Here is a 20909-nt window from a genome sequence, read left to right as displayed (position 1 = left end):
CATATATTATAGTGTCTTATAATACTAAAATGTTCTGAAAAAAGTTCTAAAATGAAAACATTTTGCACCAACTACACTGCAAGGCAAGCTAAGGGTTAGGGAGGCTTGGCTGATGGCTTGTAATGCATGGCCATTTGCTTTGAAGGCTGAGTCCATAGTGTCTGTAATACCATGGACTCAGGAGACATTCGCAGTGCGCCGCACGCCAGGTTTGGCCTGGGTAATGCAGTAAGCAACCACCCAACAGCACACTACATTCTACTGTGTTATGGTTTTGACTTCTCAAAAGCAATAAGCTTAAAAGTGCATTTCCAGAAAATCTGCTTGCAACAAGTACAGGTTTCTTTTCTTTCTTTTTTTTTAGGTTTAACATTTAATTTTAATTTCAGCAAAGTGCATAGTGGAATAATCCTGTCCACATCCACTTTATAAAGCCTACTGCATGACCTCATTCTTTGTTATGGCTCTAGTTACAGTCTGATAAGGAAGGTAATCAAACAACATTCATCACAATGCGCTCCTTTGTGTTTCTGAGAGGTGTTCACTTTAAGGAGACTATAGATGCATCTGAAGGCCATGGACTGCCTTCCTGCCACTGTCCAACAAAAATAGGGTCCTGAGCTTTTACTGGTCCCGCAAAGGAGGACAGCTCTCCCACACCGCCGCCCTAACGAGCCATTTAGTGAGCTGCTGCACCCGAGCCTCTGTGCCAGTGTGCTGACTTCAGAATAATCCCTCCACTATCAGTCTGTCAGCGCTTCAAGCTTCTGTGCAGATCGGTTACGGACGTAGCACCCCTGCTGACATCAGCTCGTGGCGGTATTCAGTTCCTTCAGCCAACTAGGACGGATCGAAACAAGGAGTGTTTGAATCTTTTTCCTACCCACCCACAAGAAGGCTTCACACTAGAGGCGAGTTTCATATCTCCACTCAGTCCGTGCCCCTATCAGTTTTGGTTCTACTTACTGCTATTTCCCATCAGTCCATTGGACCTTGTATTAGACCCTGGATTGGGAGCCTGGAATAGGACCCTGGATTAGGACGCAGGGTTCTAATTCAGGATATGACTGAAACAGGGATACATGGCGTGGGGCTAAATAGATGCTTCAGGGCTTGGAAACTGTTGACCTGTGTGAGCCAGAATGAAGAGAAACGGGGGAAGTGCTCACTTCCACTTTAGTGCCGAGCATATAGACCGTGCACTATGCACAATGGTAATGTGTAGAAAGAGTATGCCTGCACAGTGGAGAGTGTTTTCAAACCCCAGCTGTTGAACGTCAGGATAGACACATGATAGGATACGTCATATAGACATACGAGGTCTAACCTGCCTCTTAATGAAATTCAAAGTGGCATTACTTAATAATTAGGCTTCCGTTTGTTTTAGTTTTTTTTTGGACAGGTTATTTTAACATGATGTTAGAAGACATTTTATCCATAGATCAAATGCTGGTGTCACTGTCAATGACAACAGCACTAGAGTGTGAAAACTCCCTGTACCCAACGCAAACTCTTAATCTGAAACATTATTTGTTGTTCATGTTTAAAGAAGCTGAGCAGGAAAATAAGAAACAAATCACGTTTGGTGATGACTAACATGTTGTAGAGCAGGCAGGGCAAGGTAGTAAGGTCATGTGTGTGATACACACACACCCTCATACAGATAAATATGTGTATCTGGAGAAGAGCATCTGCCAAATTTTAGAAATGTAAATTGGAAAGTGATGTTGCCATCTAGTGGCTGTTTGCTCCTCCGTTTTTGGTCTGGTGATAGACATTCTTCTACGTTCTTTTACGTTCCAAGTGAAGCTCCATGATGAACAAAGAAATCTGACTAACTTGAATGCTTGATAAGCAAAACATTAATAATACTATTGTGGTCACAAATGTACATACACATGTAGACTTGCGCTTTATGCTGGAAAGCATAACATTTGTACAGCTGTACATTTGTGCATTTGTCTGTGTAAATAGCAATTTCACTAGTGCTGGTCTTCCAGTGTTTCAGGTTTTCCAGTTAGTAGACACATGGTGTTGTGTACCACCGAACTGCAGTCAGACATCCCCTTCTGGAAAAGCACAAATCGATTACAAATCAGTTAGCGTCTGCTGTCATAAAGGCCATTAAACATCGCGGTAAACATCACTAATCAGATTAACTCCAGTCAATAGAACAAGCCTTGATTTGGCTGTATCTTGAGATTAAGGCTACTGTTACATCGATACAGATTCCATTTCGTGTCTTGTGTGTGCGCATGTGCACGTGTGTACATGCGCGTGTGTGTTTTTATTTGTGCATGTGTGTGTGTGTGTTCCCTGCAGCTGCAGCTTCTGAGTGTGGCCAGTGAGCATGGAGATGTGAAGAGTGTTCGGTTCCTGCTGATGGATGCTCGGGTCCAGCTCCCCCAGGAACCCAGCAAGGAGAACCCAGCCATCCTGGCCGCTCATTATGGCCATCACGCGGTGGTCCAGGAGCTGCTGGACTCCATCCCACGTGAGTGCTGACAGACATACACACACACACACACACATACACACACACACCCGCAAACAGACCCACACTGCACTGCTAGACTCCATTCCGCATGAGTGCTGACATACACCCCTCCAAAACCACATTGCACTGCTGGACTCTGCATCCTGTCTGTCATCCTGTCGAGATCTGAGCCGGTGACGGCACAACCTGGGGCCTGGCGGTACAACCCCTGTCAGAGGTACAGAAACAGCTTCTGTTCACTCTTTTGCTGTCAGCCATGTCCAGGCCGACCTGAAGGACATATTACTCAACCAGAGCACTCGTTCTCATTCCTGGTGACAGTTGACAAAGGCCAGACGTTTAGCACGCAGGACTGTCCAACCGTAGCCCTTTAACTTGAAGAGTAACTCAGTCGTTCATTTTGCTGACCCTCTGGTCTGCCACATGCCTTGCTGAAGTGCAGGGTTACAGCCGTGGGGTTACAGCCGCCCAAAGACCTCGCCACCAGCGACAGCAAGTTTTGGTGCATGCACCCTAGATGGACCACAGCAGACTCACTGCAGCAAGAGTTACTGGCCCAGGCTGTCATGTCATTGAAGCTCCTGCTAAAACATGTCAGCATGTGTGGAGGCTTATGAAAAATCTTAATTCTGACTTGTTGTATTAAAAAGTGCCTCACCACATTCCAGTCTGGCATAACCTGGAGCTTTGGAATGTGGATCTGCAACATCCAGTTTTTTTAACTGGAAGATGTTCAACAAGGTCAAGACAGCAGGGATCAAATGAAATGCCTCAACATTGTGCCTTAACTTTATTAACCTTATGAAGAATGTGAAAGTATAAAAGGCGCATTAATTAAAGCAAGCCCATAGGCGTCTTCCATGAGTAGTGTTTTGGTCAGGAAGTGTTGTGTTGCATGTCTGCCATTTAATTTTTGGAGGAAGTGGCCAATTGGAGGCTAGATTTTTGGGCTTGTTGGGGCAAATCAGGCATGTGCTGGAGTCTAAAGCCCCCCCTCTCTGTCTCTCGATCTTCGCAGGCCCTTGTATCCACAAGGATCTGCTGAACTGGATTCTGGCTACGGCGTGTCAGAGGGGCCATTTCGAGGTGGTGAAGCTCCTGGTCCTTGGTTACCAGGCCGACACGGATGAGTGTGGCGCACGTATCGACGACTTCGCCGTCATCACTGGCCTGCCACTGTATGCTGCAGCCAGAGCAGGTGCTTTAACACCAAACGCACTTCTTAAAGGGGATGTCCGTCCAGTTTACTTCCCTTGGTTGCTGGTTATTTCTGGGCTGATTGATGTGCAGTTAGGTTCCAAACCCATTTGCTTGTGCTAATAAAATATTCACCACAAGAACGCCTTTTCTTCATGGTGGAAAACCAAGCAAAGAGCCTGCAAACTACACACAAGTGTGAGTGTGTGACGCTGTCGCCCCATGAAACAAATGTGTCTATGAATCAGAAATACAGTATAAACACTTACTACAAATAACTTATTGTACCATACTATTTATATTTCCTTTGCATCGTATTTGGCACGTGCAAAAATTCTACCGACTAGTTCGTTTAATTATTATTTTATCAGTGTAAGAGCTGCAATCTTTTAACAGAAAAGAAAAGGCACTGTGGGATTATACATGTTTCCTTTTACCAGTTTTGAATTGCTGGGTGTGAAACATTGGTGTTAGGTGCCCAACTTGTGCAGCATGGCTGAGTGATGTCAGGCCTCGGGGTGATTTCACGTTTGACTGCACATGTGGATGTTTGCCTGTGAACGTACAGGCAGATCTCCCTGCAGTAGAGTCAGCGAAGCGAGAGAGTCTATACCGTTAGGCAGGCCCAAAAGCTGAAGTAGCACAGTTGGGCTGGGGAATGGAGGCTTGTGTAACCAAAAAGGTGAGCTTTGAGATAGGATGGGAAGAGACAGACAGATGAGAGGTTTCAGAGCGGCCGTGAAGAGCAGAAGCACATACCGAGCACGTACCCAGAAACGGCAAGCGGTTCCTTAATGGCATTGCAAAGAATTATGCCAGGAGTTGTTCACAAACGCTTTTGAATGACCCGGGTTTTTGACTCCTGTTCTTCTGTCCTTCTTTAAATAAAACGACATACAAAGTATGTTACATTGCAATATCTTTTTGAAGATATGGTGTAAACAATCAAGGTATATCTAAAAGTGTAAAAGGGATATTAATTAAAGTGAGTTAATTGGAAAACAAGTTTGAACCTCTAGGAAAATGATCTCTTTTGAAGAGAAAAATTTGGAGTCAGGTGTGAGTGTGAACCGCTCTGCTGTATAAAAAGAGTTTTAAACATCTGCTCTTCACTGTAGAATTCTGTTGCAGCATGTACGACATGGTCTAGGTTTGCCCAATCAAAAGAGAGTCTCAAGGCCATTAAACGTAAAGCCATTGAAGTCAGTACATCTGGAAGGAGCTGCTAAAGTAGTGAAGTCAGTGCCAATAAAGCGGGGAAGTGGCGACTAAATATTCAGGGTAGACACACTTTTTACGCAGCACAGTATGTCTTAAACGATGGACGAAATCGCGCTTTATGATCTGTTGTGTTTGTGATCGTTTGTAGCTCATGTAAACTCGCGTAGCCACCTCACTATGAACTCTAAAATGTTTATTAACATATCATTATATCATTTAGGTCAGGTTATAACTGTGCCAAGAAGATAAATAAGCAAGCCGCTCAGTTCAGATATACCCGCTTAGAATGCGGAACATTGTAGAAAGTTCTAGTTTATTAGCCCTTGTGTGTGTCGCTTCCCTTCCGGTTGCAATTTGGTGAGACCGGGACCAAAAACGGGGGGGATTTTCACCCGCAACCTAATTTTCCTGCTCACATCCCACTGGCATAAGGAACGGTTCCTCTTTAACGCGCTAGAGACAGAGAGCAAGAGAGCCGTGCGCTTCCTGTCATCTAGCTGCGAGAGGAAGTCCTAGTGTATGTTGTGTCTCTCCTAAGGAAATAAGGAGATAGCCGCCTTTCTGCTGGAGAATGGCGCTGGCTTCTCGTCGTACACGTTGATGGACCACGCCGAGTTCAGCCGGCAGCTGCTCAGACAGCGCCTCCTGGAGGACAAAGACATGCAGTGCGACAGGAAAATTCAGCAAGTAAGCCCACGTCTACTGCTTCACAGTACCACTTGGTACAGTAGCGCAGGATCCGAATTCTTACTTTTTTGAGATATATTTTTAATTGCAAGAGGCAATCTTCGATATGCTTGGAACTGTGAAAGTTGCTTGGCTGTAACACAACAGTGCATGTGTTTGAAGAATGTGTGCACTGTATTTTTGAACTGTTGGATTTGTAAAGGATGTGTGAGATTGAGATAAGGTATAAGACTCATGCTGAGAGCTCAGAACGGCACACACACACACAAACACACACACAAACTGCTCTGAGAAACACTTCCCCAGTGAAACAGGTTTGGGTGTTACTGTGCACAAATATGTGTAAAACCAGGAGGTCCATTAGTTAAATGTCAGAATATTGCTTATTTACTAAAATAGAATGTAATGTAAACATTTAACATGCTTTGTCTGCCTTAGCTTTATTTTAACAAAATAATAAATACTATGTACTAGTTTTACATCTCAAATGAAATCTGTGTAAAGAAAGCAAGATGTAAACACTGTAAACCATTACGTCACTATGCTGCATCTGTGCTTGTTACGTCCTTGCTCACCTTTAATCGCTTTTCATATGGGTCAATGGCCACAAAAGACCTCTAGCGCTGCTAACATGGGGTGCATTTTCATACCGTGGAATGGGTTTGATGCATTATCCATCTTGGTTTGCTCTGAGCCATGACATATTTTGCAGACCATCTTTGCTAATCTGTATTCATTTTTCAGATATCCAAACAACTTCCGTTATCACTGATAATGTGTTTTTTGTCAACAATTTCCTCAGCTTTAGAGGATATTGCGAGTTTACTTTTGTGCCACTCGCTGGTTCCACTCAGTTTTCTCTAATTTTCAGAGCTGGTAGCTCAAGCAAAGCTTGACTGACTGACATTACATTTATTTCTACTGAGGGAGGATGTAACAGCCTATCACACTGCATAAATAAGTACTCTTACATCTATCCTCATTGAGTGTGTGTGTGTGTGTGTGTGTGTGCGCGCGTGTGTACGCATGTGTGTCCGTGCGCGTGTGCGCGCACGTGTGCATGCGTCTGTGCATGCATGTGTGTGTGTGTGTGTGTGTGTGCACGTGTGTGTGTGTGTGTATGCATGTGCGTCCGTGCATATGTGTGCGTGCGCGCGCGTGTGTGCGCGCTCGCGTGTGCATGTGTCGGTGTGTGCACGTGTGTGTGTGCACGTGTGTGCGTGTGTGTGTCTGTGTGTGTGTGTTTTGTGTGTGTGTGTGCTGGTGGCAGGAATGGCATCTGTATGTGAGCGCTGCTTCAGTTAATGGATTATGTAAACAGATTGGTCATTAGAGGTTTTCAAATTGTGTTTCCTAAAGGTGAAAGCACACCTTGCAAAATACCGTTTCATATCTACATTTGTTGGAAACCGGCACACTTGTTTATGCCTTAGAGGACAATTCATGCATTTGCTAAGATTTGAGTCTTTTAAATATGTATTTTAAATTGCACACTGAAATGAAGAGGTGTGCGTGCGTGTGTGTGTGTGTGTGTGCGCGTGTGTGTGTGAGTGTGTGTGTGTGTGTGTGAGTGTGTGTGTGTACATGTGTGACACATGGGTTTCCAGCCCCTGAGTGTGCACTGGTCAAAACTAAAGCTGCAGTGGCTGGAGCTGGACTGGTTCCTGGACGTGTCATCCAGAATCACAGTGCTGGATTTGTCCCACAACAACCTGAATTCACTGCCTTCGGTGGTGCCCTGGGGCCTCATCCACCTCCACAGCCTCAACGTCTCCCACAACCAGCTCAAAGAGCTGCCCACACCCCATTCCTCCCAGGAGATCATCTGCTCCAGGTAGAGCCCCACGCAGCACTGGGTCATTTTAGCAGGATGAAAACAGGCTCAGCTGTACCTACTAGCCTAAAGCAGTCAGGACAGAGAGAGCACACACACACACACACACACTCAGTCAGGACAGAGAGAGCACACACACACACACACACACTCAGTCAGGACAGAGAGAGCACACACACACACACACTCAATCAGGACAGAGAGAGCACACACACACACACACACACTCAGTCAGGACAGAGAGAGCACACACACACACACACACACACTCAGTCAGGACAGAGAGAGCACACACACACACACACACTTAGTCAGGACAGAGAGAGCGCACACACACACACACACACTCAGTCAGGACAGAGAGAGCACACACACACACACACACTCAGTCAGGACAGAGAGAGCACACACACACACACATTCAGTCAGGACAGAGAGAGCACACACACACACACACACTCAGTCAGGACAGAGAGAGCACACACACACTCAGTCAGGACAGAGAGAGCACACACACACACACACACACACACACACATTCAGTCAGGACAGAGAGAGCACACACACACACACTCAGTCCGGACAGAGAGAGCACACACACACACACACACACACACACACACACACTCAGTCCAGACAGAGAGAGCACACACACATGGCTGAACACACTGTCCACGTTTTCCTGTCTTCCTCTCCAGTGTGCTGTGTTTCATGTTCTCTGATACTCGACTACACAGAGCACGGTCAGAATGTTCTTCACTTTGAGACTTCGGCCTCTTTTGCGGCCCTAATCATCCTACTGAGTAATGTAATATCTTTCTCTCCCATCTCTCCCTCTCTTCCTCTCTCCTTCTTTCCCTCTCACCCCCTCTCTGTGGGGTTCCCTGCATGTCCTCTGAAGACTCTCCCAGGTCGATCTGTGTGAGAATGAGCTGGACAGCCTCCCAGCCGGCTTGCTGCATCTCGGCCAGGTCCAGAGGATTTCTGCCACCAAGAATAAACTTGTCATCCTCTTCGATATCCCCAACGGTACGTCCGTACACACACGTGCGCATGGGCGAGCTCGTCGGAATTCGTCATAACCTGCCTCACATCCACTCACGCAGTCACTGTTCATTGTGGAGCTGGTCATTTACAGAAGCCGACTACGTGAAGTAAAATGGGATGGGCTGCCAATTAAGAGGAGCTGGAGGCAGTGGAGCTAGATCTGATTTCTTCGTAAAGCTTTTTAGAAAGTGTGTGGTTGCATAACGGTTCAGTTGCCTTAGGCAGCTGCAGGGGGTTATGGCTGTCCATCCACAGCAGATCTGGTGTGCAGCAAGCTGATACATTCAGAGTTGCTGTTGTGAAAACAAGTGTACATTAGAACAGTGATGGAGCAATGAGCTGTGAGCAAATGTGGTGATTGCAGTCTATCCCTCTCTCTCTCTCTCTCTCTCTCTCTCTCTCTCTCTCTCTCTCTCTCTCTCTCTCTCTCTCTGTCTCTTTGTCTCATTCACATGCTCTCTCTCTCTTGCTCACATGCGTTCTTTCCTTCTCTCACTCTTTCTCTCTCTCTGTCTTTGTCTCTCTCTCTCTCACTCCCATGCGCTCTCTCTCTCTCTGTCTCTCTTGCTCACATGCGTTTTTTCTCTCTCTCTCTCCCTCTCTCCCTCTCCTGCTCTCCTCCTATCCCATCCCCACTTCTCCGCCTGTCTGTCTCTCCCGGCAGGCACCAACTGGATAGGCCTGCGGCGGCTACAGGAGCTGGACGTGTCCAGTAACTGTCTGACTGACCTCCCCTTTGCTGTACTGAACCGCTTCAAGTCCCTCAGCAGCCTGAACGTCAGCAGCAACAATCTGGGTCACTTCCCGGACCCCTGGGCCTGTCCGCTGGTGCGGTGCTGCCTTCCCGCACCCACCTACACAATCACCACCCCCGCCAGCCCAGACAAAATGGCATCGTTTTCACTTAGACCTGCCACCTAACTCAGTATCAGCGTCCCATCGCCATCCTTAGCATAAACTTCTTCTTTTTTCTTTTTTTTTTCTTTTTTTTTTGTAGAAAATCTGCAAGGCAGCGAACAACCAGATCAGGAGCCTCCCCGACACCATCTCCATCTTCTGGAGGACCCACCTGAAGGAGGTGGACTTCTCCGAGAACGCCCTGACGGAACTACCCTCCTACATATTTGAGCTTGAGGTGACAAAGAGCAACTCAACTCGTATCTGACCCCGAGTAGGGTGGTCTGCGCGTGAGAGAGCAATCACACAGCTGTTTAGATAGATCAACCTTGGAAGGAGACTGGCTATCCGAAGTTCGGCAGAGCAACTGAATTTTGAGTGACGTTCATTGTACTTGTTGGCCATTGTAATTCTCCTTTCCTCCTCATGATGGCGTTGCTGTCATGGCCGTGTGTTTCAGATGCATCTGGCAAGGGCAGTGAATATTCTTTCTTTGTTTAGTCCGTGGTGGCGGCGATGGATGTTTCCGTGGCATGATTTGACTTCCTGTGGCATTTTAAGGATTTTCCATTAGTTCTTTTCTAAACTTTATGCTGAGGGAAAAAAAATCGGTTCAATCCGAGCGTGAATAAACTCACAGAGCCGGATGCCACTAATGTTTGCGCCGACGTCAGACACAGTTAGGTCAGGTTCTATGGGGACAGACTGAAGCGGTCCAGAAGATGGTCGCACGGTCCCAGTTTCGCAGTGAGGCCGCAGAGTCTGCGGGTGTGATCGCACTGTGTGAACAGGTGTGAACGCACCGGCACGATCATACCAACCTCCGGACGTTAACCGCTTCCGCCAGGGCCACCTGAGAAACCAGTAGCTGCCCACCGAGCCGTGTCTGAATTCTCAAGTTAAAATGGGACAACGCGCGAAGGAAGAAGCGTTCTTTTTTGTTTGTTTGTTTCATGTCGCACTGTTTTTGACTGGAGAAAACGGAATCACTGTTTGCACGTCTGGCAGTGCTTTGCTCCAGCTGGAATGGGTGTGAGCGTCAGTTAGTGGATGCGGACAATAGATGAGCAAGCTGGCAGAGAGCCTCCATAAACAGTTCCGGAAATATCATCCGATGTGGTACGCATTTAGTCAGAATGTTGCTTTCCTCAGAATAGAGGGGGTGGGTCTCTTGCAGCTCGGTGATCCAGGTGACCTGGAATTATATCAAGCAATACAAAGCACGTTGGCGTATCTGAGATTTCATTAACCGTCGTGCCACTCTTGTAAGTTATCAGAGAACGATAAGGGAATGACATTTCCAACATTTTAAATCTCCATTCCAAATTTCCAGCATTTCAATTTAATGCTTGAGTAGTTTGAACCTATCTGGTAGGGACTGTAAATTCCAGACGTTGACAAGCTCCCATGTTGGCCTGCTAGCGAAATTAAACACAGAGCCACTGGGCTTTAGCAGGGCAAGCTTGTTCATGAAGCATGGTGTTAGACATCTTTGCTGTGCATTCAAAGGAAAACTGGGTGCGTTTTCTCTGTGGGTTGCCGGTGGAGGGGGGGTTATATTCTGAAGGACTGTTGCACCATGTGGGTGTCTGCAGATACAAAGTCTCTCTCTTCTGCTGATCTGAGAAGTGCTTTCCATAAAGTGCATATGTACAGGTTCTTACAGTGCCAGATAGACATAAGTGCGTACGTGTGTATGTGTGTGGTTGCTCCAGGCTATCATCTCCCTGAAGCTGTGTGGGAATCAGATTGCGACTCTGCCTGCTCCCACCAAATGGAAATGCTCACAACTCAGAACACTGGACCTGTCCAGGAACCAGCTGGGGAAGTAGGTTTCTCTCTCTCTCACACACACACACACACACGTGTACTCACATATCTGCACATCCTGACCACTGACATCCGCTCTGTTAATCTGGACCATGACTGAATCCTCATAATCCTAAATACCGATGATCTGAAGTTACAGTTATGTTTTTAAATGCTATTGGTTACAGGACTGAGGAGAGTACCAAGACCAGGAAGCTTGCCTTTCTAACCACATGGAATCGCAGGGACCCAGAACCAGGTACATTAACCTTCTCTGTCCCTAGAGGAGGTGCTCTCCAGCACAGCCACGCTATAATAAAGCCACACAGTAATTACAGCGTCATAGTGAAAGTGGCGTGGTTAAGATATTATGGGAAAGAAATTGCTATGGCAACAAACCTGTGGTGAAGCACAGAGGCTGCACAGTATTTTGGAGCAGTCATGGTAACTGTGGCGGCTGTATAACTTCCAATGGCACCTAAGATAAGGAAAGGTTCAGGGTTAGTGAACACGATTATAGACACCAGTGCGTATGGCTATGGGACACGGTAATCACATACATGGCAGTCCTTTGATCTCTGTTTTGAACTACTGGTGTCTGTAATTAAACAAACCCATATTTGTTGAGCTATATGATATTAGCAGTAGCCTTCCAACGCCAGTTTCATGGCTCCTTCATTTCCACTTCAGAAGCTGACGGTAACTCTAGCTGGCCGAGGCGCAGGGAAGCTTTTTGTCTCCTTCCATTCAATAACCACAGTGTCTTTTCTGTTGCCTTCTATGGCTATACTTTGCTGTTCTAGCAGCGTCTGGTCGCACTAACTGCCTCACTCTCTCCTGATTCCTCCTGGCAGCGTGTCCCGTCCAGTTTCCCGACATCTTGCGGGATTCGTTGGAAGTGCTCTTACTGAACGAGAACCAACTGGAGTGCGTGCCTCTGTCCGTGTGCGCCCTTAAAAACCTCTCCGAGCTCTATCTGTCCAAGTGAGTTGGCATTGTGGCATGGAATCAAGGGAGATGTAGTTTGTTTACATTGTTGTGTGTTCTGTAATCACATATGCTGCAATCTAATAATTGCTCTAATAATTGTGACTAGCATGAATCACAAGTTATAACTGTCATGGACCTACAAAAGTAAATATTACAGCACAGAATGTTGAGAAATGTGTTTTCTTTGTTAAAACACAGCACTAAACGGACAATGCTAGTTTAGCTAATAGATTATACAAATGGTTGGCAATGTAAACTTGTTGGGTTGGACTGTTCCAGTAACCTGGTCAGTATGCTCCCCACAGTAATCCAGGCATCCAGGAGCTCCCTGCTGATCTGGGCCAGCTCACTAACCTCTGGCAGCTGGACATCGAGGGGCTGAACATCAGCAACGTCCCCGCTGACGTCTCCAAGGACGGTATGTCAGTCACGCCACACTTGTCTTCGCCTGTCACGAGGGCTCATTCACACTATCTTATCGGGATTACTAGATTAGCTGTTCCCCCATTTCCTCTGCACCAGTGTTCAGATATTAAACCCACCCGAGGAAAATTAAGATGAAAAGTCTATGATGCTTTATTTATTTTATTTGTTTTGGTTTTTTTTTCTTCTTTAGTGAGCTCTACGGTGATTGTCCATCTTGGTATTAATGCAGTTTAATTGGTTGAAATATCAGAAGCATTTCAGAAACAACAGGCTACATAAGGTTTCACTGAAAATTGTTTTGTACACACACACACACACACACACATCTGACACACACACACGTGCATGTGCACACAGTCACTGGCCTACATATGTTGCAGCCACCTCATTTCGACCCGCCCTGAAGGACATGGCCTGCGCATCGGGGTCTTGCTCGCAAAATGTCACGGGTCTCAGATCTGTGGTATCTGCCAGTGTTTGAAAGATTGGAGGTGGTTAAAAAAAGACTTTTTCCTTGTGGAAATGAAGCTGTCATTTACAGCAGACAGGGAGCAGGCGTTGGAGGGCCTTTCAGGTGCCGGGTGGATGAAGTGGTAGCTCAGTGGTTAAGATGCTTGACTTGTAATGCAAAGGTTGCTGTTTTGAGGCCTGCCACTGTTGGGCTTCTGAGCAAGACTCTTAACCCACAAGTTGCTGAAATTCTAAGTTGCTTTGGAAAAACACGTCAGGTAAATGAAGGAGCGTAGAGGCTGTGACCATGGCCTGTGTTCCCTGTACACATGCAGTTGCATATTGTAAATACCAAGCCTTCCATGGTTGTGTGCATGTCTGTACATGAGAGTGTTTTTGTGTGTTTTTATTTTTTTGAAAGGTCTGATTACTATAGTTAATCTTTTGAAACTAAATACCAGCACACTGATCTAATGTACACTGTGCCACTCCTCCTTCTGTGTGTGTGTGTGTGTGTCGGTCTGTGTGTGGGCGTGCATGTGTGTGTGCGCATGCATATAGGTTTGTGTGCTGGGGTGAAGCAGGGTTGTGTACTTTCCTCTGTGAGCCAAACTTTTTCTCGTGACTCGGCTGTGTCACAGCTCACTCCAGAAAGAGAACTGAGTACAGCTTCAGTTTTGTCTCCACGGGAACCTTTTCAACATCTGCCGCCTGCAGGCAACAGTGAACACTTTTTTTTTTTTTTTTGCAGATGACTGTGCTCTTTTGTGTCGCCACCCTGCTATGTAACAGGCCGTGAACGTTCTCCGTTGCTCTGCGTCTTTTAATCAGTACATAAAAGAGGACATTGTCACTCCTGCATTTAATATTGCAGGTGCTCCTCTCAGGGGAGTCCAACAGTTCTACTGCCACCTGCACTACTGATGCTGATGTCCATTGACTGGACTCAGCTGCTTTTGGTAGGCTTTTTGCTGTTGGAGAAAGATGTATTTAAGTTAATAATCTTAACTTGTTAACAAAAGCTGCGAAACATGGGCTAAAAGCTGCGAAAGCATGGGTACTGCTATCATATCAGAATCCCTGAAGACGTAAGATGTCTGCAGCGGAATCCCTCATGCGGACATATTTCAGCCTACTCCAACACTCTGTGTCGGAGCTACCCTCAGCCCAGAGACATTTTTCCTGGGTGGGTTATGTCTGGCTCCTGCCCCCCTCTTCGTGGATAGCTCCTGGCAGCAAGCAGGAAGCCAGGTGGTCAGAAATTGCATTTAAAGAACCAGCTAAGTGACACATGATCACAGCTGTTGACTTTGAGAACAGGGCTGGGGACTTTGAGATCAGGACGTCCTTGTGCCACACGGGTGCTTCTAGAGGAGCAGCGTAACCAGCAAAGGAGACATGCCACCAGAGGAGATGACGACATGCGGCAACCACGGCAACATGGCCTTCCAGCCTGACATTTAACACACTCCAGCTGTGGCCAGCTCTTCATGCGCGTCATCGGCAACAGCCGACACCACCTCGGCTTTCCTTTGGTTTAATTTGGACGCACAGAGATGTTCACTTGCAGTGGACTGCCTAATGTGCGCGTGCACGCGTGATGGTCGTGTGTGTGTGTGTGTGTGTGTGTGTGTGTGTGTGTGTGTGCGTGTTTGTTTGGCCCTGATCCTCTCTCCTTTGCATGTGCCAGGCCCTGCGGCAGTGCTGGCGTTCCTGCGAGCGGAGCTGCGGCATGCTGAGCCCTGCAGGCTGCTCAAGATGCCGGTGGTAGGTCCACCACGGCAAGGCAAGAGCTCCTTGCTGGAGGTCCTGCAGACCGGAAAGGCCTCTTCCTTCCTGTCCTCGGAGCACAGCATCCGCACCTCCTCCTGGGATCTGGAGAGACCCAGTGGAGTCAAGTCTGGCGTAAGGAGCGAGGACACACATTCCTTCCTACTGTCTGCTTTGGGACTAGTGTCCATTTGCATACTGTTAATACATTAAAACAATAGTTCCAAAAAAAAAGAAGACTTTTTTTTGGTTAGCATGAGCTCATTTGCATGATTCCACCTGACACATTAGCGTTCATCCACTCTGTGCAATGTTAGAATGTCTCTTTAAGATAAAATAAAATAACTTTTCCTTAGCTTACACTTATATTTTTATCATTTATTACTAGTTCTGTTGACAGTTTGATCACTGTAGGGCAAGTGAAATTGAGTTAATTAGTGAATTTTTTCAAACGTTTTAGCATTAGCATGGTTTTCTAATGCTGACTAAAGTTAAAGTTGCATTAGAAGCCAGTCACTTATTCTCAGAAAGAGGCCATATTTGCTGTCTTTCTGTGAGATTAATTGACAATAAAACAAAAACTATTTTCCAAAATCTTTTCCCCCTTTTCTAAAAGCAAAGCTTTTAAATGGAGGAGTTGTTCCTGATGTGTTCACTGCACATATCCACACACTGAAACATTCTTCTTCATGGTCATGCTTAGTTTAACCTTCACAGAATTCTTTGCTTGGTTTAACCTTCACATGCACACATGTTTAGTTTAACCTTCACAGAAAATCTTAGTCTGTATTATATTACAACTAATTCTTCTACCTTTTCGCATTATTTATTCATTATAATAGTGATACATTGGTTTGTTATGAGTTCTTACATTTTTCCCATGAAGTTACATGTGTTTCGCAAATTGCCTTGAGTGATACATGAGCTAACACATCCTCCTGGCTTCCAAATTGCACAGCATGATGACTCATAGTTTAGCTTTCAAGAGCGACCTTATCAGTAATTGCTCAACCCAACCCATCCCATCCACCCCCACCCCCACCCCCCGCCGCCGAGTTGCACACTTCCCTGGAAACAACTGAATATATACAACCATACAACCTTGAATTATAAATAACGAGTCATAATTGAATAAATATCCAACCTGTGTCTAGAACTAAATAAACGTTTTTTGTTACACATCACCCCTCTGCTACTGTGATTTCAATGTATCATAGAAGTATTAAATTATATCATTACACTTTTTGCAATGAAATGCTGTAAGTTGTGAGGTGTTAGCAGAACCTGAGTGTAGCTCGTCATTGTCTGACATGAGCAGGTCGACTCCGTGTCCTTCAATGTGTGGGATATTGGCGGGCCGGCCAGCATGTCCACCATAAACCAGTGTTTCTTCACGGACAAGGCTGTATACATGGTCATCTGGAACCTGGCCCTGGGAGAGGAGGCTGTAGCTAACCTGCAGTCCTGGCTTCTCAACATTGAGGTCAGAAAGAAGAATGATTTTAATGAACTATTTTCACATTGAAAGTAAGCCTAATGTTTGTATATAATTGTGTTTGTGTGTGTGCATCAGGCGCGTGCCCCAAACTCTGCCGTGGTGGTGGTTGGTACCCACCTGGACCTCATCGACACTAAGTTCCGCACGGAGCGAATTGCCACACTGCGCGCCTACATCCTGGCACTGTGCAGGATGCCATCGGGGGCCAGGGCGAGCGGCTACCCTGACATTACCTGGAAGCACCTGCAGTCAGTACCGGCGTCGCACCTCCGGGACAAACCACAGGCATTCGTTTGAACTGAGCTGAAAAAGTTCACTCTGTGTGTGTGTGTGTGTGTGTGTGTGTGTGTGCTCGTGTGCACGTGTATCTGACAGCGAGGTGTCGTGTAAGACACTGGAAGGCTTTGATGGGCTCAAGAGGCTGTTATATCAGGTGGCCTGCTCCATGAAGGACATCAGTAATCTCGCCAGCTGCCACAGACTGGTGGGAAGACTGGTATGTTCTTGCTCAAACCCTTGCATTTAAATAATAATGGAGTCAAGTGTCTAAGTAACGTGATCCTTATTTAGTTTGGAACAGTGTTAATGAACACTATTCAAGGAGCAATTGGTAATCCTACAGATTCCAGTTTTACTGTTACAGTATACTGTTACCAATATCTGTTGTGTATGACTCAAAATAATGACTCAAAATAACTGAGGAAGGATAAATCCCCTGCCCATATGCTAAGAGAACTGGTGTTGACAGTATTCCGCCGTACTTCTGCCGTAAGGGAATCACAGCATTCCCACATCTGTAATACGGAACACCCATGTCAGGAAATTGTACATTTGTGATCCACATATTCTGTTTTTCAGACCATATTTATAAACTTCTTGCCAAATCGATTCATTGTGTTTTATTGTTTACCATGTATTTTAATGTCTACTGTGATATATTTTTACATTCACAGCATTTAGCAGACACCCTTGTCCAGAGTGACTTATAATAATGCTAAGTTTTCTCTAAGGAACAAATCCTTATACAAGTATCCTAGGCCTGAGTCTAAGGATACCATTAGACTGTGCATAGTACATACAATATTTTTGGGGGGGTGGGTAGAAAATTAAGTGTAGGAAGAGTGAATCTTCGAGTGCATTCTTCGAGAGTGATTCTTCGAGTGGGTCTTTTAGTCCACGTTTGAGACATTCCACCATCTGGGTGCTAGTACAGAAAAGACTCTTGAGGCACGTCTCGAGGCTCTGGCTCAAGTGGTTCTATGCTATAAGAAGATACGGTGCGGGGTGAGATAAGCTGGGAGTGGGAGGGAACAGGGTCATTTTCGCTTTGTAGCCAAGGGTTTTAAATCTGCTGTGGGCAACCATAGGAAGCCAACAGAGGGAACAGCAATGGAGTGATTTTGTCTGAACTTGGAGAAAAATTGAATATGATTCATGTAGCTGCATTCTGGATCAGCTGCAAGGGTTTAGTGGTGTGTGCAGGGAGGCCTGCCAAGAGTAAGTCACAGTAATCCAGTCTTGAGATGATAAAGGACTAGATAAGCAAGTGGCATCTCTGGAAAGAAATGACCAGTGTCTCTGGAAGTTATATAAGAGAAACTGGCATGTCTTGGTCATGTTGTAAAAGTGGTCAGAGAATGATAGATGGTTGTCCACGACCGTGCCCAGATTTTTTGCCTTTTCTGACAGTGTGATAAGTGAGTTCTCAAAGGAGATGGCCAAATCTCAGTGAAGCAAAGAATCACTAGGAATATGTAATAGCTCTTTCTTGCTGGCATTCCATTTCAGGTGATAAGCAGCCATCCATGGTGCGATACCAGACAGGTATACTGAGATCCATGTTGAAATTTTAGTATCTGAGGGAGTGCAGGAGAAAATATGTTGAGTGTCATCAACGCAGAAGTGGTAGGAGAAGTCATGTGAGGATATTGGCTGTCCACGTGAATGAGTATAAAGAGAAAAGAGAAGAGGGCCAAGCACTAATCCTTGTGGGACACCAGTGAAGAGTCAGTGATGTCAGTGATGCCAAGATTGGAGAGGATGGATAAAAGAACACTGTGATTAACTGTGTCAAAGGCAGCAGAAAGGTCCAAGTGCATAAGCACAGATGACAGATTAGCTATTCTGGCAGCATGAAGTTTCTCTGAGACTGCGGTGAGGGCAGTTTCCTGTAGTGTGTGAGCAGGTTTGAAGCCGGACTGGCTGGGATCCTGGAGTCTGTTCTAGGTGAGAAAGAGCAACGATTTGTTACAAAAAAAAGGTTCAAAGACTTCAGAATGAAAGAAAGAAGCTCTATTGGTCAGTAAATGTTAATGACAGAGCAGTCGAGGGTTTTTGTCAGAATGGGAGTAACCCTTGTGGTCTTGAAGGCAGTTGGTATGTGACCTGATGTTATAGAGCTGTTTATTAATGTTTATGTATGTTTGTGCTGGTGTGCATGCATGCACGTGTTTGTGGTTGTGGAGCAGATCCCCAGAAGCTATCTGATGCTACAGGAGGCTGTGCTGGCTGAGCGCTACAGGAGAGACGCAGCAGATGAGGTTCAGTATCTGACTGACCTGGAGCTGGACCAAGTTATTGAGCAGAACCCCAGCAGTGACATCAAAGACTACGAGGACCTACAGATGGGTAATGCGTGGTTGCTACTCACTTAACAGTGTGTCGCCCGCTTCTGAAACAGTAACATATTGAATGATGCTTTATTAGCCACCTGGATGCAGGGGACACTATCAATGATCACGATGGACTTCACAAACTGTTTTTCAGTCACACTGATATATCTTGCTCTGAAAGTTTTGATTCACGTTGGACCACGATGCAGGGAAGTGTGTGTACGTGGATGTGCAGCTAGCCAATCAGAAAGCAACTGGCAGCATCCTGACAGTGTGGCCAGGTTAACGCACTATAGATATCAAACTCTTCATCTACAGATGGGTAAAGCATCTGTGGCTGAGACCATCACCAACATAATCACGTCATCCGTAATGCTTTAATCATGTTGCATAATGATATGCATGTCAGTTTTATTTCCAATGACACCGACGCGTTGTAAAAGAGTTCATTTCGGGCCCCATGTCTCTTTCCTCCTGCGTCCTGTCTCCCCGTCCTGCCCTAACAGCCATCAACTTCCTCATTGAGACTGGCACCCTGCTCCACTTCCCCGACACCAGCCACGGTCTGTGCAAGCTCTACTTCCTGGACGCCGTGTGGCTGGCCGAGTGTCTGGAACGCATTGTTCACCTGAAGAGCTCGCGCTCCGTGGCCCGCAATGGCGTGATCCGGGCCGAGGACCTACGCATGCTCCTGGTGGGCACGGGCTTCACCCGGCAGACGGAGGAGCAGTACTTCCAGTTCCTCACCAAGTTCGAGATCGCCCTCCCAGTGGCGAGTAACAGGTGGGCGTCCACCACGCTGGCCCACGGCTGGCCGCCCCCAAGCGGGCAACCTGCGCTGCAACTTTTCTTATAACACGTGTTCTAGTTTAAAAATGCTCAATTCATTGACTGCTTGAACCGAAAATAGTTTCACTGAAGATTTTTTTTAATTAAACTCGGTCAGCGATGAAACTGATTATTATAAGTGATTTTCTAAATCTATTTAAATGAAACAATCAAATATGATGCTGTTACCAGCACTTACAATCGACCTTTAAGAGATCTTTCTTCTAAGATCTTTAATGGTCCTCCAGCTCTTTCAAATTGAGCGTCATTGTGGCATTAGCTCACGCTGCCCTGCTTCCTCACCTGTTTTATGGCACTTGTCCACCCCCATAGCTACCTCTTGCCACACCTGTTGCCTCCCAAGCCTGCCATGGACATCCACGGCTTCCGCCAGCTGAGCAACAACACCATCCAGCGGCACTTTAAGATGAGCTTCGTCCCGGCGGGCTTCTGGGAGCGCTTCATCGCCCGCATGCTCATCAGCCTCAACCAGATGGACCTGCAGGTCATTGCACGCCTGCCACACCCTGAGGTCTAGTGATCCAGGGCTTACAATCCAGTCCATTTTTCTCTTCTGTTCCAGCTCCTCACGCACCTAAGCCAGGTAACCAATGACCGCAGGAGCTCTTAATTACCTGGCGGAGGTGTCAAGAGCTTGGACAGAACGAAAACCTGGTCAGGGGTTTCCAGGGACTGGATTAAAAACCTCTGCCCTGAACAATACATTTCAGTCTTTGAAAACCATGTAGTGTAAGATAACAGCTGTGATGCAGAGCACACTAGACATGAGAGAAGCTCAAAGCTTTGAATTTCAGCCTCCATGACCATGAAGCATACGTTCTAGATGGGCTTTCGAGGATAGCGGCGAATGCTGGGGTGTTCTTGTTCGGCCAGTGGGCAGGACAGCCGCTCGCACGTGTCCCACGAGCCGCCCGGCCAACGAGTCTCAGTTCACGTGTCCATGTGCCACCTCAGGCTTTCGAGGGCAAAAAGGGCTCACGCAGCCCGCGCAGCAGGAGCACAGTGATTTACAGCTTCGCCGGGAGCCAACCGAGGAGCAGAGGCAGCACGTTCCGCGTGCGCCGGAGCCAGACCATCTACTGGAAGGAAGGGCTGCTGGTCACCTTCGATGGAGGCTATTTGAGG

At 46.4% G+C, this 20909-nt stretch overlaps 1 protein-coding gene across 3 annotated transcripts in view; it reads left to right on the top strand.

The window, feature by feature from the left end:
- Nucleotides 1–20909, top strand: part of lrrk1 (leucine-rich repeat kinase 1) — a 55248-nt gene that overhangs the window by 11076 nt on the left and 23263 nt on the right. For all 3 annotated transcript variants that reach the window (XM_035531811.1, XM_035531803.1, XM_035531804.1), the window contains exons 3-21: nucleotides 2323–2494; nucleotides 3516–3695; nucleotides 5454–5602; nucleotides 7210–7436; nucleotides 8338–8465; nucleotides 9148–9311; nucleotides 9481–9618; nucleotides 11096–11208; nucleotides 11378–11448; nucleotides 12044–12173; nucleotides 12485–12597; nucleotides 14746–14960; nucleotides 16144–16308; nucleotides 16399–16571; nucleotides 16699–16819; nucleotides 18792–18951; nucleotides 19442–19718; nucleotides 20097–20268; nucleotides 20739–20908. In XM_035531811.1, the coding sequence (XP_035387704.1) occupies nucleotides 2323–2494; nucleotides 3516–3695; nucleotides 5454–5602; nucleotides 7210–7436; nucleotides 8338–8465; nucleotides 9148–9311; nucleotides 9481–9618; nucleotides 11096–11208; nucleotides 11378–11448; nucleotides 12044–12173; nucleotides 12485–12597; nucleotides 14746–14960; nucleotides 16144–16308; nucleotides 16399–16571; nucleotides 16699–16819; nucleotides 18792–18951; nucleotides 19442–19718; nucleotides 20097–20268; nucleotides 20739–20908 (3038 nt within the window). The remainder of the gene's footprint in view (nucleotides 1–2322; nucleotides 2495–3515; nucleotides 3696–5453; nucleotides 5603–7209; nucleotides 7437–8337; nucleotides 8466–9147; nucleotides 9312–9480; nucleotides 9619–11095; nucleotides 11209–11377; nucleotides 11449–12043; nucleotides 12174–12484; nucleotides 12598–14745; nucleotides 14961–16143; nucleotides 16309–16398; nucleotides 16572–16698; nucleotides 16820–18791; nucleotides 18952–19441; nucleotides 19719–20096; nucleotides 20269–20738; nucleotide 20909) is intronic.

Source organism: Electrophorus electricus, chromosome 1 (assembly GCF_013358815.1).
Source record: "Electrophorus electricus isolate fEleEle1 chromosome 1, fEleEle1.pri, whole genome shotgun sequence".
Classification (NCBI taxonomy): Eukaryota; Metazoa; Chordata; class Actinopteri; order Gymnotiformes; family Gymnotidae; genus Electrophorus; species Electrophorus electricus.
The sequence above is the reverse complement of the archived record's forward strand: the minus strand, read 5'-3'. Positions and strand labels throughout refer to the sequence as shown.